This window comes from Castor canadensis, chromosome 18 (assembly GCF_047511655.1).
Source record: "Castor canadensis chromosome 18, mCasCan1.hap1v2, whole genome shotgun sequence".
NCBI classification, from domain to species: domain Eukaryota; kingdom Metazoa; phylum Chordata; class Mammalia; order Rodentia; family Castoridae; genus Castor; species Castor canadensis.
In genome coordinates, this window is record NC_133403.1 from 40,358,166 (window position 1) to 40,374,792 (window position 16,627).

The 16,627-nt window shown below is 45.1% G+C and overlaps 1 protein-coding gene and 1 non-coding gene across 5 annotated transcripts in view; both read left to right on the plus strand.

Annotated features, from left to right (window-relative positions):
• Cfap251 (cilia and flagella associated protein 251) overlaps nucleotides 1-16,627 on the plus strand; it is an 88,724-nt gene that overhangs the window by 39,480 nt on the left and 32,617 nt on the right. For all 4 annotated transcript variants that reach the window (XR_012443561.1, XR_012443560.1, XM_074061243.1 and 1 more), the window contains 4 exons: nucleotides 5,302-5,416; nucleotides 6,114-6,277; nucleotides 11,404-11,494; nucleotides 11,713-11,856. Coding sequence is in view for 2 of the 4 variants with exons in the window: in XM_074061243.1 (XP_073917344.1) it covers nucleotides 5,302-5,416; nucleotides 6,114-6,277; nucleotides 11,404-11,494; nucleotides 11,713-11,856 (514 nt within the window). In the remaining 2 variants the exon portion in view is untranslated. The remainder of the gene's footprint in view (nucleotides 1-5,301; nucleotides 5,417-6,113; nucleotides 6,278-11,403; nucleotides 11,495-11,712; nucleotides 11,857-16,627) is intronic.
• LOC141419043 (U1 spliceosomal RNA) lies at nucleotides 13,112-13,275 on the plus strand. Its single transcript, XR_012443719.1, has one exon. It is a non-coding gene; the product is annotated as a U1 spliceosomal RNA (small nuclear RNA).

Consider the following 16,627-nt stretch of genomic DNA (forward strand, 5'->3'; position numbering starts at 1 on the left):
TGGTGTTTGGAGGTCTGAGAAATGCAAAGAAGGCCAGCCTGGCTAGAGTGGAGAGGTAGAGAAACAAACTGGGAGGTTACTGACTCAGGCATCTGTGTGGGGACTGGGTCTGGGGCAAAGGCAGAACAAGGCCAGGAGGTTATTGTGAGAGATGATGGTGGTCTCATGGGTAGTGGGGATGTGGTCACATTCTGGGTGAATCCTGCAGGTAAGCCTAGCAGGATTTGTTGTCAGTGAGAAAAGGAGATGAGAGGAATGGTTGGGCCCAAGCAACCATAGAATGGAATTGATCTTTAATGAGATGGGGAAGAAAAGGAGAAGGGCAGACTTAAGGCACATCAAGAGTTGAAGTTTGGACAAGGTCAATTTCAACTCATCATTCATGTAGGAATACCCATTAGGCTCTGAGTATGAAGGTGATGGGGAGGCTGAGTGGAGGTCAAGAACAGAGGAGGGTTGAAAGCCCTGAGGCAGGAGACTCCAGAGGGATAGAGTGGATCAAGGTTCAAAGACAAGCCCACAGCTCCAAAGCCAGCATCTGAAAGCAGCATCTCCTCCCCATGGAGGTGTCCTACTGTATTGGGGCATTCTAGACCATATGTCTAATTCCAGGGGTTCGACATGTCAGGTCTGGCCACTTGCTCCAATATGCCAAATAAAGAGACAAATATTAGTGAAGGGCACAGAAAGGAGACTTACTACATGACATAGGCACACCTTGAGAAGAGGCAAGTTAGCACTTCAGCCTGTCCTTCCTGAATTCCACAGTGGCTACAAGGTGACTGCAGAAGGAACAGCTCAGAGCAAAGGACAGATGCAAAGCAGATGCAGAGATGCCAAGCTTTTCTCCTATGTTTAGTTACCCTGTGGGCATTGGTAGGCCCACATAAGGATCAGTGCTTTTTAGCAAAAGTAGTTTCTAAGTACCTGTTATACTATAGCCAGGCAGACGCAGGTATGGCTAGACCTGAGGGCCTCAGGTTTGCTCCTTACCTTGGACATTTGATGTTATTATATATCATCCTTGCACCAGGCCCTGCTCTTATCATCACATTTCATCCTCAACCCTGAAAAGTACTGTCTCAATGAGGTTTAGGGATGGTATGAAACTTCCAGGGCAATCAGCTGGGAAGGGCAAAGCAGGACTTTACCTTGAATTGAGCTCTGGTTCTGTTTTCTAGTAGGGACTGCACAACACTGGCATAGCTCCGGCTTCAGGATCCCTCCTCCCTGTTCTACCTGGGGTGGGAGCTTCTGTCTGTGGCCAGCTGCTTCTGAGTTTTTCTACCTGGGATGGGGAGCTTCTGTCTGTGGCCAGCTGCTTCTGAGTTGTTCTACCTGGGATGGGGAGCTTCTGTCTGTGGCCAGCTGCTTCTGAGTTGTTCTACCTGGGGTGGGAGCTTCTGTCTGTGGCCAGCTGCTTCTCAGTTTTTCTACCTGGGGTGGGAGCTTCTGTCTGTGGCCAGCTGCTTCTGAGTTTTTCTACCTGGGGTGGGGAGCTTCTGTCTGTGGCCAGCTGCTTCTGAGTTGTTCTACCTGGGGTGGGAGCTTCTGTCTGTGGCCAGCTGCTTCTGAGTTTTGGCTAGAAAGAGGCAGTTGAGGCAGAAGGGACCAGGAGTGAGAATGATTTGCTGTGGAGCCTTCAGACAGCCATGCCTCAGTAAGATCATTGTTTTGAAATTTATTTCAGATAAGATAGGTCCTCCAAAAGTGGGGCCACCTGGGATTTTTTTCTTCCTCTTCTTTTTTCCTTAAACTGTTCTTTTCCAGAAGGCACAAGGAAAAATGACTAAGAAATGTCATATCATATGGTGAAAAAGAAATCCAGCATAATTTTATAAAACTTAAAACACTTGAAAGAATGTCTAATGAAGAGTTGTAGGAAGATTTCAAAATCTTTGTGCACCATCTTTAATGGACACACATTTTCTGAACAAAGAATATTCCACAGATAAGCCCCAGTCCCGTGAAAAATCTGAATTTGTGGGGCAGGAGGATTAGGGATGGTGTGCTTTGGGCTTAAAGTTCCTTTTAACGGTTATTAACAGGAGAAAAAAGGCAGGAGGGACTTTTAGCAACGTATTTGGGAGTTTCTGCCTACTGAAGATCAATCTAAAGTTAGCATACAGCATCTCTTAAGAAAAGAATTTATCAAGATGAAATTCACATGACGTAAAACTAACCATTTTAAAATGAATGATGCAGTGGGTCTGATACACTCACAGTGTTGGACAACTGCTGCCTCCGTGTTGTTCCAGAGCATCTCCACCTTGTGTGATAACCCCTTGTGTAAAGCATCTTTTAATACTAAGAATAATAATGCCTCGCCACCGCAGCTTAATTGGGGAGGAGTTGCCTTTTCATGATCAATCCAAAAGAATTTTAAAACACATTTTAAAATATTCGAAAGAACATAAAAAGGCAGTTCACAGAAAAAAAGGCCAATAAACATATGAGCAAGATGCTTACCAGTCTATCAAAGATGCAAATGAAAACAAGAATCATTTTTTACAAATTAGATTAGCAATGATAAAAAAAGATTAATAGGGCCAAGTGTTGGCAATGGTATGGGAAACAGGCTCTGTCACCCATTGCTAGGGTGTAAGACGGTGTAACCTTTTGGGAAAGTAATTTGTCATCCTCTATTAAATTTTATCATGTCTTCTGACTTCTAGGAATGGAGCCCACAGACTACTCACACAATGATGCCAAGACCTAAGTAAAAGGATCTCTTGTTAGAAAATATGCTTAAAAATGGAAACAATCCAAATGTCCATTAATAGGGATTAGTTAAATGATGGCTTGTCACTGCACTGGAACACAATGCCACTTTTAGAAAAGAAAAAAAAAAGAGTAAAAGCTCTCTGTGCAGTATTGTGGAAATGAGAAAGCAAATTGCTAAGTAGGCATGAATAGGATAGTTTAACCATCATATAAAATCATTTATAAAAGAAACTCTCAAATCATATCCACCTAACCTCTCTGCTTATATTGGGACAGGGTGAAGCAGTATGGAGTACAGGTAGATTTTCAGTTTTATACATGTCTGAATATCTGAACATTTTCACTATGAATATGTGATACTTTTTCAATCACAAGAAAATGATGTTAATTTTATGAAATTGTGAGATAGGTTTAATAATACTATGTCCTTTACATAGCTGTGTTCCAGAAACTGTTCTGAGTGCTTTATCCATGCTGACTTGTTCGATCCTGCCGTAGCTTGCCTGCTGGGACATGTGCTATCCTTATCCCTGTTGTAGAGGCACAGAGAGCACACACCCAGGAAAATTCACCCTGCTAAAGTATACACGTAAATGAATTTTACCATGTTCACAATATTGAGGAGTCATTACCACAATCCAATTCAAGAACATTCCCAACATCCCAAGAAAGATACCTGGTGCCATCAACAGTCACCCCCCCGTCCCCCAGAAACCACTTCATCTGCTTCCTGGCTTATGAGTTTGTCTATTCTGCACAAATGCATATTAAATTCATACTCATATAAATGGAGTCACATGGTATGTGACCTTTTTTTTGACTTCCTTCATTTAACATAATGTTTTCAAGGCTCATCCACACTGTCAGTGACTCATATGCCATTGTGAGGACAGGCCATATTCGGTGTCTCCATTCTTCAGCTGATGGACATTTGGGTGGTTTCTGCTTTGTGGCGATTGTGAACATTGTAGCATGGGATCCTGTGGATCATTTCTTGGATATAGCCCTGGGAGTAGCATTGCTGGGTTGTATCTCTTTTATCATCTCAGTGCCTTCCTGTTTCCACAGCACTGCATCACTTTCCGTTCCTACCAGCCATTTCCCTACAACCTGTCCACAACTTGTAAGGGTCAGAGCTGGGACTGAAGTCAAAAGCTGGGCTCTTACCCACGCCCCCCAACTTTGTCCACTTGGTGATATGTGTAAAGGGCTTTGGGAGAAGGGTGGCAGCAAGAAGCTGGTGCGTTGTCTAGCTGGTGGTCATTTTAGTGTCTTATTTTTATTTGTTTGTTTGCTTATTTGGTGGTACTGGAGTTTGAACTCAGGGCCTCACGCTTGCTAGGCGGGCACTCTACCTCTTGAGCCACTCTGCCAGCGCCATTTTAGTGTTTTAATGTTATATCAAATTCTGTGCGTATGTATACCTGATTAGGGCTCACCCCGCCACTGTCTTTGACCTCCTGAAGTTCAGCAGGAGAAGCCTGCCTTCAAAATGAACCCTGCTCATCTCTTCAGTGTCACCTTCAGTGTCCCTTCCCATTGCTGTTTATGCTTCCAGGATTTCAAACACCTTACTCATTTTTGCAGCCTAAGTTCCTGACATCATGACTGGCACAGGGAAATGCTCTCGAAAGGCCAGTGTGAAGGCACCGGCTCTTCCTTCATCCAGCACACATCCAGTGAACACCTCCTGTCCCACCACACACAGGCCAATACTGGTGACACAGTAAGAAAATACCAAGGTGAAGTCACCACAGGACTTACGCAGGGGCACAGCCAGGGTTTGTGAGGCCTGAATTTTTATTTGATTTTATGGGCCTCATTATTAAGAAAGAGAAAAGAACAAAATAAAAATGGCTAGGGCCCCTGCCAGGGCTCAATAAGTACAAGTGGGGGTCCTGAAGCAACCTGTTGGCTTCAGAGAGAGTCTGCCCGTGGACCCAGGGTGATGCCCAGTGGCCTCACCAGCAGCCTCACCTGAGTGCAGATCCCCGTTCAGTGAAATACTCTCTAGGCTAGAGAAGTCTAGGCCAGGTGCTGTTGTGTGCACGTGTGGTCCCAGCTACTCAGGAGACTGAGGCGGAAGGATTGTTTGAGCCCAGGAATTCCAGGCCAGCCTGGGCAAATATACTGAGACCCTGTGTATTAAAAAATGTTAAAACCTGGATGCTTGTGTCGCACTCCTGTAATACCAGCTACTCAGGAGGCAGAGATCAGGAGGATGGCCATTTGAAGCCAGCCCCCAGGCAAATAGTTTGCAAGACCCTATCTTGAAAAACCAAACACAAAAAATGGGGCAGGTGGAGTGGCTCAAGCGGTAGTGCACCTGCCTAGCAACTGTAAGGCCCTGAGTTCAAACTCCAGCACCCTCACAATAAAAGGGCCGGGCCAGGTGGCACCTGCCTGTCATCCCAGCACTTGGGAGGCTGAGGCAGGAAGATTGCAAGTTCAAGGCCAACTGGGTATGTGTGTAGGGAGACCCTTCAAAAAAAAAAAAGTATAAGGGCATCATGACCAAAAAGTCTTAAAACACTCAGATTTGTGAAATTTAAAACAGTTTCTTTTTTTCCCATTCAGAAAGACACTTCTTGGGCCAGCCTACGGGTCTCCTATTGAACACACGCAGGTCCTCCCAGTGAGGACCATGATGGAGCTACAGAAGCGCTACCTGGTGTTCATTAACAAGGATAAGGTAGCAGTGCCTGCCATTTATTCTCTGCCCACGAATGCAAACTGAACGTTTTTTTTTTTCTTTGTGGTACTGGGCTTTGAACTCCATGTTGTCTGCTGTGTAAGATGACTCTCTGTATTGTGAACAGTAGTCAGTCCCAAAGACTGTAAGATCCAAGGGTGCCTGGTCCCACAGTGGTGTGGAACCACTTCCATCTGGGTCACTAATGATACTAAAAATTGCCTTTCGGGAGGTATTTCTGAGCAGAGATACCCCCAATGAAGACACCTGGCCCTGTAAAGGACTTTTATCTTTCTTACTTATTTACATGGAAAAATCCAGTTTGCATGGAAGATAAGCAAATTAGTTACACTTACTTATAAACTTAATGAGTCATTTATACAGAAAAGTGAAAGTTGTTGGTTGTGAGAATTGTTCTGGAAAACCTTGGAAATCTGACCATGAAGACGGGGAGAAAAGCTTCCCTCTGTGTACCTGCTGAAGCTGTGAAGGGAGCCCATCTCCCTTTAGGAAACCCCACCAGGGCAGTTGTATATGTGGGTGCCCAGCTGCATTAACTGCAGCTCTTACCCTGAGATGGGTCTGGACACACAGGCCCTTCCAGTCCACGGATCTGAAGGTGAGGTCTGGATGTGCCAGGCCTGGCTTGGGATCCAGTTACCTAAGCTTGAATATACAACTACATATTCCTTTCTAGGTTGGACTTCAGATCTTACCAGTTGATGGCAATCCACATAAGACATGTGCTATCATCTGCCACCCAAATGGGGTGGCTGGAATGGCCCTTTCCTATGATGGCTGCTATGCCTTCACAGCAGGAGGACATGATCGCTCGGTAGTACAGTGGAAAATCAATTTAAGGTAGGTGATGGGGTGCCTATCTTGGCCTTAGAGGAATGTGTCAAGTGTAGATCCCTTCTTTTCACTCAGCAACAGCACTCAGACGTGGAAACCCTAGTGTGTGCTAGATACTGCCCTAGGATGGCACAGGACCTGGCCTTCAGGATGTTCCTTTGTGACAGACATTCATATTACTGTGTAGACCAAAGGTCACTGTGTAGTCTCGTGGCCAGTGCACCAATTTGCAGCTCAGGCAGTGGGAGTCCACCTGGGCTCTCCCTGGCTCCCTGAAATACCTCTTGCTTTGTCTATGCGTATCCATGCCAGCCACAATGGAAAGACTAAAGCATGCATTATAGAAATAGTAAGAGTATCATTTGAAATGTGCATTTTCAGTTTACTCTTTTTACCCTCCCTGCCCTGAACTGAGAAACTCTGCCTGAGGGGAGGCTGGAAAATTCTGTTCTTTCATATCAGCGAATACAAGGACTTTGGCCTCAAAGAGATGGGGGTTTGGATATGAGGCCTACTCCCCTACTGGCTGTGGGACCTGGGGACATTTTCTTAACATTTCTTTCTTTTTTTTGCTTTCTTTGTGGTACTAGGGTTTGAACTCAGGGATCTGTGCGTGCTTGGCAGGTACTCTACCTCTTGAGCCACACCCTCAGTTCATCTTAACATTTCTGATCTTCAGACTCCTCCTCTGTGAGATGTGAATTAACAATAGGGACTTTTATAGGATCCTTGTAAGGATCAGGTAAGGGTTAACATATGTGAAGTACCTCGGGTAGAGCTAAGTCCTCAGTGAAATTATTAATTTCTTTCCTTCTCTTCTTCCTGATAAGCACATTTGCTTATGAGTACAGGATCTTTTTTACTAAGACAGTAGGTAGGTGCTAAGACAATACTCCCATATGCAGTGAGCTACAACAGGGCAGAGCAGATCCCTGGGCAACCATTTCCTATTCCTGACTTCCCCCTCCGTATGCCTGCTCTGCAGGTCTTAGATGCCCCTCTCCTGACAGTGTGACCTTAAGAAGCAGGTCAGAACAACTTGGAAGCACCTTCCTTCCTCAAAGAGCAAAGTTGATTCCTAGCTTCCTGTAAAGTCTGCCCCCTGTCATCTATCATGTGTTCATCTTTTTTCTTTATGGCAGAAGTCGAAGCTTCTGTTCTTTACCTGAAATTGAGCAAAAATAGCCAGTGAAATCTGCTCTGGAGCCACTCTGAACACAGACTTTGACTGTCCTCTCCACCTTCACCAGGAAAGCAGATGATGGAAAGTAGGGGTGCAGAAGCTGGAGGTCAGCTCTCCAGTCCTAAAGCACTCCTGAGCATCTTTCCACAGATGCTGCCCAATGCCTTGTCACCAGCCTGCCACTTGCAACTTTAGAAGCAAGGGACATGCCAGGAATAGTGTTTTCTTTTTAATTTTTGTCGTTTTCTTGGTCATTATGGGACCCGGAATGATAGGAAATTAAAAAAGAGAGAGAGAGAGAGAGAGAGAGAGAGAGAGAGAGAGAGAGGCACCCACTTTCCAGAAGCTTCTCTTGGACTGGCCAGGGTCCAGGCATCTGAGAATTTCAATTTAATCTGTTGTGGGGACAAAGGATCATTATGAACTAATTAGCACTTTATTGCTACTTCTGGTGACTGACTTAATATGTTCTGTGCTTTACTATTGGAAAGAAGCGTAAAAACTCTAAACAAGTAAATAACAAAATTCCCTATCAGATTTACTGATGGCAGAGTTGTGGGGTAAAATGAAGATGGTAAATCCACTCACTCTGATTATTTTAATCAGCATGTGCATAGGCCCAAAACACTATCATCACAGTATGTGGAAAGTTGTTCCTGGAGCCCCCTTCCTGTCTTCCTCCCCCTGGCACTGTTTTACACACCCTCTCCTTTCTCCCCTTCTTTGCTTGCAGAGCACCCCTTTTCTCTCCTTGTTAGATTCCAGTTTTAAAATCTCCCATTCTCTTTTTTATGCTCCCCTCGCTGCCTGAGACCTGAATTCCAATTCTAGCTTTGAAAAAAACAAAAACAACCAAATCCTAGCTTGACCTATTTGCTGGATGAAGTCAGGCAAATCTCTTAATTTCTCTGAGCCTCAGTTTCTCTATCTGTTGAATGGGACTGTCATCACTGAGGTCAGGGTGGTTTTGAGGGAGGTGACCACCACATTACCATCACTCCCCCTCCTCTAGGGAGCTTCAGCACTTAGCAAGTGCTCATCAGCTCCTGGCTTCCCTGGACAAAAAAAGCTTTAGCTTTTTGTCCAGAAATATGATACTTATCGCCAGGTACACAGTAGATATTTAATAAATACCACTTCCATTTTGGACCCCAGAGACCTCTCTCTTTTTTTGGTGGGACTGGGGTTTCAATTAATGGCTTTGTGCTTGCAAAGCAGGTGTACCACTGCTTGGGCCACATCTCCGGTCCATTTTGGTCTGGTTATTTTGGAGATGGGGGTCTCACAAACTATTTGCTCCCTATCACAGCCTCCCAAGTAGCTAAGATTACAGGCGTAAACCACCAGTGCCAGGCCATAGACCTCTTTCTTTCTTTTTTTTTTTTTTTATTGCAAGTGTTAGGAACCCAACTTAGGCAAAAAGAGGGGCGCCTAACAAGGAAGTTGGAATCCCACATCGCTGTGTGCCCAGGAACAAGGACAGCAGCCCTCAATACCCTCTGCCTGCCTCTGCTGTTGGCTTCCAGCTCCACAGAGCCAGGCTACTCAGCAGGAGCACGGCCACCAACAGCTCCTGGGTTTCAGAAATTGTCCCTCTCACCGTAGACAGAGCAAGTCCCTCTCCCCAGCACTAGGGAAACAGCCATGGACAGTCCTTGGCCCTCTGGCATAAGCAGACAGTAGCTGGGAAGAAGGGCATGGGTACATCCCTGACCCCCAGAGCCCAGAGTGTTGAGCTGTCCTAGAGAGCCAGGTGTTCCTGTGGTCTCCTCGGAGGTTCTTGGTGGCAACAGGCTCCTCTGTCATTTCTGGGCCTTATGTGTCCTGTGCCAAGCCTGCATGGCTAAAAGTGGCCTCATTGTCTGTTTATGGAGCCTGTCAGGAACAAGCCTGGGTCTGACCTGGAGACCACAGAGAGGGAGTCCTGTTGGCTGGACACCTGCCTCCATGGCCTGATGTCAGAGCTGAGGAGTGGGGAGCAAATCAGGCCATGGGGAACACACAGGGTCCCCAGACTCTAACACAGCACACTGGGCTTGAGCATGGCCACAACAAGAGGACTCTTTGTATTTCGATACTGTTGTTTTGTATTATGATTCTGTGGATTGAAGCAGGGCCTTGCATGTTAGGCAAGCAGTGCTCCCTGGAGGAGGGGGGAGTCATGCTAATGTATTTATCTCCCTCTAAACACTCTGACCTCAGTGATGGCAGTCCCACTCAGCAGATAGAGCAGCTGAGGCTCAAGTGGTTAAGTGACTTACCTGACCTCGTCCAGCCTAGGCGGTCAAGCTGGGATTTGGTTGTTGTTGTTGAGCTATGCCCCTAGCCCCTTTGCCCCTTGCCTGCTTGCTAGGCAGGCACTCCACCACTTGAGCCACACCCCCAGCCTTTTTTATCTAGTTAGTTTTCTGATAGGATCTTGTATTTATGCCCAGGCTGGCCTGGGCTGCAATCTTCCTATTTATGCTTCCTACGTAGCTGGCAGGTATGTACCACAGAGCCCAGCTTTTATTGGTTAAGATGGTATCTCATGAACTTTTTGCCCAAATTGGCCTCGATCTCCATCTCCCTAGAAGCTAGAATTACAGATGTGAGCTACTGCACCCAGTTTATTTCACTTTTATTTTGTTTGTGAGACTGAGTTTCATCATTACCTTTGGCCGGGTTGGCCTTGAACTCAAGATCCTCTTGCCTCTGCCTCCTGAGTAGCTAGAATTACAGGCATGTACCACCATGTAGGCTGGTGTCTCACTCTTTGTAAAAGAGGTGGAGGGATATGCCAGTGCCTGTTCCCATGGTAACAGTGATCCTAAGCACTTGGTATCAGCCTTTCCTCTGGGTTCGGCCCTATTTGGCCCCATGTAGAGTGCTTTAAATGTGCCATCCTGATTCCATCCTCACAGCTGTCCTGGGAGGCAGGTACTTTTGTTGTTCCCACATACAGATGAGGAAACTCCCTCCGAGGGGGTTATTGATTGCTTAAGCCATGGAACAAGTGGTGGAGCTGGGGTTGGTCTTCAGAGTCAACCTCACACCTCCACAAACATTAATCACAAGAGGAAGGTGATGAGCCTCATAGCAAACCCTTTATGTGTGTTCACTCATTTGAGTCTTACAACAAATCCTGTATAATCTTCCCATTTTACAGATGAGGAAACTGAGGCCAGGTAAGCCATTACTTGCCCACGATCACACAGCCTGTAGGTGGCAGAGCCAGGATCCATGTCCCAGTGATTCCACATTCTGAACACTTAGCCACTTCTCAACTGGGGTCTTCATCAAAGTATGTTTGGCTGTTCTGACAAAGGGGCTAATTACTTGATGAGCAGAAAACCAGTGAGTGGATTATTACAATGATGTCAAATTATTAGCCTTTTGTACGAGGCAAAGCAGTATCATGCAAAAGTAGGTTTTCTTACCATTTAAAGGTCCTATTTTTGGAAAATCTGACCCAGTGTTAGGGAGCAGAGGGTTATTTTTATCTAGCTGGCATGGGTCCCTGTGGTCTCCTGAGTTTTTATGGAAGCAATTAGTGTTGGCAGTCCACCTGCACAGCATCCCCTCCTTTTGGCTCTGGTCATATGCACAGCTAAAGTTACGACTAGAGCTGCTCCACTGTGGTTTCAGAACACCAGATCCTGCCTGCCCTCCTGCAGGAGAGACACAGTCCCCAAAGGTTTCAGACAAATTGCCATGTGCCTCCCTGTCATCAGTGAGAGAGTATCACCGTAATTAAGGTGGGTGTTCTGTAACCACCAAATTCCAAGCTTGAAATTGAGTGTTCCATCTTGGGCTTCATTACAGAGCAACTTCTCAGCAAGTTTGCAGAGCCCCTGGTGGTACCTGCACTGCAGTACCCTTGAGAGGGCACAGCACTGCAGGGCCCACCATCTGGCCCATGTTCGTGCATGAGTGCTTCCTAACAGTCATGTTTCTGTTACTGTTCCAGTGCCCTGGATGCTGCCGTTTCCCTTGGGGGTGACGACTTGACCCCGTTCTATGGTCTGGTGTCTGGTGGCAGGGAAGGAAAATTCTACAGGGTAACTGTCCTCAGAGTAAACGCTTCCTGGTAACCTCTAGTTAAGTTTGTATACAAATGTGCCCAGGTTTTAACCCTCTTTGCTTTTCTCCAAAGCTCCTTTCCTCACTGAGCTCAAAATATACTTTCTAGAAAACACCTTTGAAGCCTTAATGGCTGCTTCACGCTGAAGACAGTTCTGTGTTAAGTGTGCTGTGTTTCCATTTCATTTCCACGCAGGAGCTAGAAGACTATTTTTACTACTCTCAGCTCCGCAGTCAAGGTATCGATACAATGGAGACCAGGAAGGTGTCTGAACACATTTGCCTGTCTGAGCTTCCTTTTGTCATGAGAGCAATTGGCTTTTACCCGTCGGAGGAGAAGGTAGGTAGAGCAAAAAACAAGAACAGCACCAAGATATGCTATTTATAACAGATACCTCTGGGAGCAGTCATTATAGGTCAAAGCAGCAATGTAACATTTTTCTTACGTAACTGGACCAGCACGAAGGGGATTTCAGGTATGCTCTTATAACTGACTTAAAGCAAAGATGTGTTCCACTTCCAGAAGACATATGCATTAGGGAAGCTTGATGTTGGTTAGAGCACGGGTTTATGAGTGTGCCACTCTGAAAGTGGGCAGATGGTTCTGGTCTCAGCTCTGCCTTTGCTGAGTGAGGACCACCTCAGGATGTGAGGGAGATGATGTCTGCGAGGCAGTGGTCACAGCGCTGGCCTTGTAGGAAGAGCTCGGTAATGGTGATAGTTCTGTTATTCTCACTGTGTAGTTGTCATGAATCTAGCATGTGCTGTGAGGTGCCTCTGAGAAGTGGGTGCTCCTGTAGGCCATGGAGCTCAAAGGTGGCAGTTGTTCTTCATGACCATGTGGGAGAAACACCCTGAGCACAAGTTGTTCCCCAGCAGGGACAAGAAGCAGCCTAGGGAAATGTCCCTCACTCAAGCTGTTGTTCCACGGGCTATTTATGAGGTTTTCTTTCTGACTTTAACTATATGTTCTCGTGATAGAAAGTTTGAGAAGGAGCAGAGTGTGGTGGTGCGTGGCTACAATCCCAGAACTTGGAAGGCTGAGGCAGGAGGATTGTAAACTTGAGGCCAGCCAGGGCTACTTAATAAGACCCTATCACAAAGAAAGAAAAGAAAACAAAATTTGGGGAAGATACACAAGTGGAATGAAGAAAATAATACTTAAAATCCTACTACCCAGCTGAGTGCTGGTGGCTCATGCCTATACTCCATCTACTCAGGAGGCAGAGATCAGGATACTCAAGGTTCATAGCCAGCCCAGGCAAATTGTTAGAGAGACCCTAGCTCAAAAAAAAAAAAAACCCATCATAAAAAAAGGGCTTGTGGAGTGGCTCAAGGTGTAGGCCCTGAGTTCAAGCCCTAGTACTGCAAAAAAAAAAAAAAATCCCACTACCCAGACTTGACAGCTATTGTGTGTGTGTGTGTGTGTGTTTGTGTGTATATATATATATATATATATATATATATGTAATTTTTGTTACCATTTTGAATATATATATTTCTACCCTATATTTTTCATTTACTATAACATGATAAGCACTTTCCATTTTATTAAAGATTCTCTGAAAACAAGCACTTTAAAGGATGTATTTGGCATACTTACCTGGCAGGGTAGATATCAGGATCACAAAAGTGGTTTTCCCAGCGTGGAACTTACCCCTCACTCTCCAAATGTGCTAGCTCCTGCATTTTTTCCAAAAACAGGAAACTGGACTGCATAATTTGTGGTAGTGGGGGACTGCATTTGTGCTTGCCCCTAAAAAATAAAAGGATGTATTTGAGACTGGGTATATAGCTCAGTGGTGGTACATTCCCTAACATGTGCAACCAAGGCTTTGGGTTTAATCCCAGCACTGCAAACATTTTTTAAATTTTGTAACATTTTTCTGATTTAGAAAATAGAACTATAAAGAGAAAAATAGAAATTACTCAAGTGAGCCGAGACATCCTCCAGTCCCAGCATGCAGGAGACAGTCAGAAGGATCTCGACCTTGAGGCCAGCCTGGGCTACGTAAGTGAGAGCCTGGCTCAGAAAAACGAGAGCTAGGGATGTAGTTCAGTGGTAGAGTGCTTGTCTAGCATGTGCAAGGTCCTGGGCCCCATCCCCAATACCACGAACAAAGAAAAAATTTACTCAGAAATAATCAGTTATTATTTTAGTGAATTTCCTTCTATTGTTTTGTATATGTCCATATTTTTAAACAAAGGGTTAGCATTATCTGGTATAAATACATATATATACATATTAATATTATACAATGTGTGTATACTTATGTGTATACGTACCAACATTATCAGTAACCATTGTTTTGTCAGCTTGGTGGTAAAAATTCCTTGCCATTACTTTTTATTTCATTTTATTTTTTTTTGGCAGCACTGGGGTTTGAACTCAGGGCCTCACACTTGCTATGCAGGCACTCTACCACTTGAGCCTCTTCACCAGCCCTTTTTTGGATTGCGTATTTTTGAGACGGGGTCTCTCTTTTTTGCTGGGGCTGGCCTTGAACTATGATCCTCCTGCTCTCTTCCTCCTGAGAAGCTAGGATTACAGGCGTGAGCCACCAGCGTGCAGCCAACAACACACCTTTTAAAAGCGATGTACTTAACTGATCCAACCCCAGCTGATGGGCACAGAGGTTGTCTGAAGTATTTGGCTGACAGAGACACAGCTGTGATGAGCATCTGAGCATATGGATTGTGTATACATCTCTAATTATTTTCCGAGGTCAGAGCTGGTGGAATTACTGGACCAGAGAATACAAACTTCAAGGCCCTATGTAAAAATGTAGCATGAGACGTGCCCTCCACTGTCAGGCACATGTGATCCCTGAAACCCACCTGACTTGATGTCCATATCAGGTGACATGAGTTGGTTGAGAGCATTACAGGAATATAAATTGTGCTTCTAGTAACTCCTCTTGGTTTCAATGGCCTATGCAGAATCACCTATTTTGTATGCTACAGGCATGACTATTGGGTGACTTTTTTTTTTTTGGCAGTACTGGAATTTGAACTCAGGGCCTCATGCTTGCTAGGCCGGTACTCTATCACTTGAGCCATTCTGCCAGTCCTGTTTTATGTTGGCTATTTTAGAGATAGGGTCTTGAGAACTGTTTGCCCAGGGCTGGCTTTGAACCGTGAGCCTCCTGATCTCTGCCTCCTGAGTAGCTAGGATTACAGGTGTGAGCCTCTAGTGCTCTGCCCACAAGATGACTTTTATGCTACAAGTAGCATCTAGAGAAGTGAGCTGTATGGAGAACCCATACCACTATACTTGAGTCTGGTTGAGGCCCTTAAAGACACCAAACATCCTCTTAAATTCCTCAAAAGGTCTTTTGACTGATGTGCATTTTGTAAAAGCACATGGCCAGAAACATTCACCTGCCGAGAAAATGTGTGCAGCCCACATAAAACTGTTCCTTAAGTCAGTGGCACATGCCTGTAGTCCCAGCTATACTTGGGAGGCTGAGGCAGGAGGAACACTTGAGTCCAAGAGTGAAAACCTAGCCTGGGTAATTTAAGGAGATCCTATCTCAAAAAAACAGTAGTCCTTAGAGCTGGGTTTTTTTTTTTTTTTTCTTTCGGTACTGGGGTTTGAATTCAGGCCTACGCCTCGAGCCACCCCACTAGCCCTTTTTCATGGTGGTTTTTTTTTTTTTTTGGAGATAGAGTCTCACAGAACTATTTGCTCAGGCTGGCTTTAAATTGTAATCCTCCTGATCTGTGCCTCCTGAGTAGCTAGGATTACAGGTGTGAGCCACCAACGTTCTGCTATAGCTGTATTTTCCAAAGCAATTTCCACCCAAACTGGTCAGCACGGCAGAATTACTTGGAGCATTTTCTCAAGCATCCCATTCCTGAGTCCCATCCCAGATTGAGATAGTCAGAGTCTCCTAAGTACAGAGCCTGACAGTCTACATGTTCATCTCCCCCAGGGTCACTGTGACACACAATGGCACAAAGCTTTGTTCTTCAAGGTTGAGGAAAGAAAAAAGCCTGTCTTGGTAGGTTGGTAGGAAGTGCAGGGGACTTGCTGACCCAGTAGTCACTGTTTGCTCTGCGTGTCATCTCCAAAGTAGTCTGAGTGCATGGGTCCTTGTCCATAAATGGAGGCTGGAGAGACTTCAGCCTCATAGGGCTGCCATGAGACTCAAGAAGCAAGGTCCATACAGCACTCAGCACATGTGTATACAGTAGGCACTTACTCAATGGGGCACTTCTTTGTCCCTCAGTTTCTCTCATCAAAATGGCGTGTTTTTCTCAAGAGGTTCATGGTATGTGGCCTTTCATTTTCTTATTTTTAACTTTGTATGGTAGAAAATTCCAAACATACACAAAAGTAGACAAGAATAACAATAAATTCCAATGTATCTACTACTAGTAACCCTCAGCAATGATCAACTCTTGTTTTAGCCAGACTCACCAGGCTTCTCCCACTTACCCCATGGGTTATTCTGAAGCAAGTCAGGTGACTCCCAGGTCAGTGGCTCCAGGTTTGCATCCTGACTGGGGCCACGTGCCAGCTGTAAGACTTGGTCATGTTTTTGAATTTCTCATTCTCAGATGGGAGTGATAGTACGCCCACCTCCTGGGAGCATCCTGAAGATTAAATGAGTATCTAGTTCGTGTCCACTATGGGACATGCTAAACGTGTGAAAAATACCTGCTATCAGTGTCTGCATCATTGCATTCCTGTCTCTGGGCTCACGACTACAAAAGCATTTCTCTAACCTCAACACTCTTTCTAAAATCTAAAATTCTAGAATTCTCTATTTATCTGGTAAAGGTACTTTATATAAATGTCTGAAAGTCATCAAATTGATGTCAGTCATCTTATTCAGGATTCTTTTTTTTTTTTTTTGTGGTACTAGGGCTTGAACTCAGGGCCTACACCTTGAGCCACTCCACCAGCCTCCCACCCCCACCCTTTTTTTTTCTGAAGGGTTTTTCAAGATAGGGTCTCTCAGAACTATTTGTCCAGGCTGGCTTTGAACTGTGATTCATCTACTCTCTGCCTCCTGAGTAGCTAGGATTACAGGTGTGAGCCACCAGCACCTGGCTTATTCAGGATTCTTGATTTTAAACCCTCAACTTATATACGTGTGTCCCCC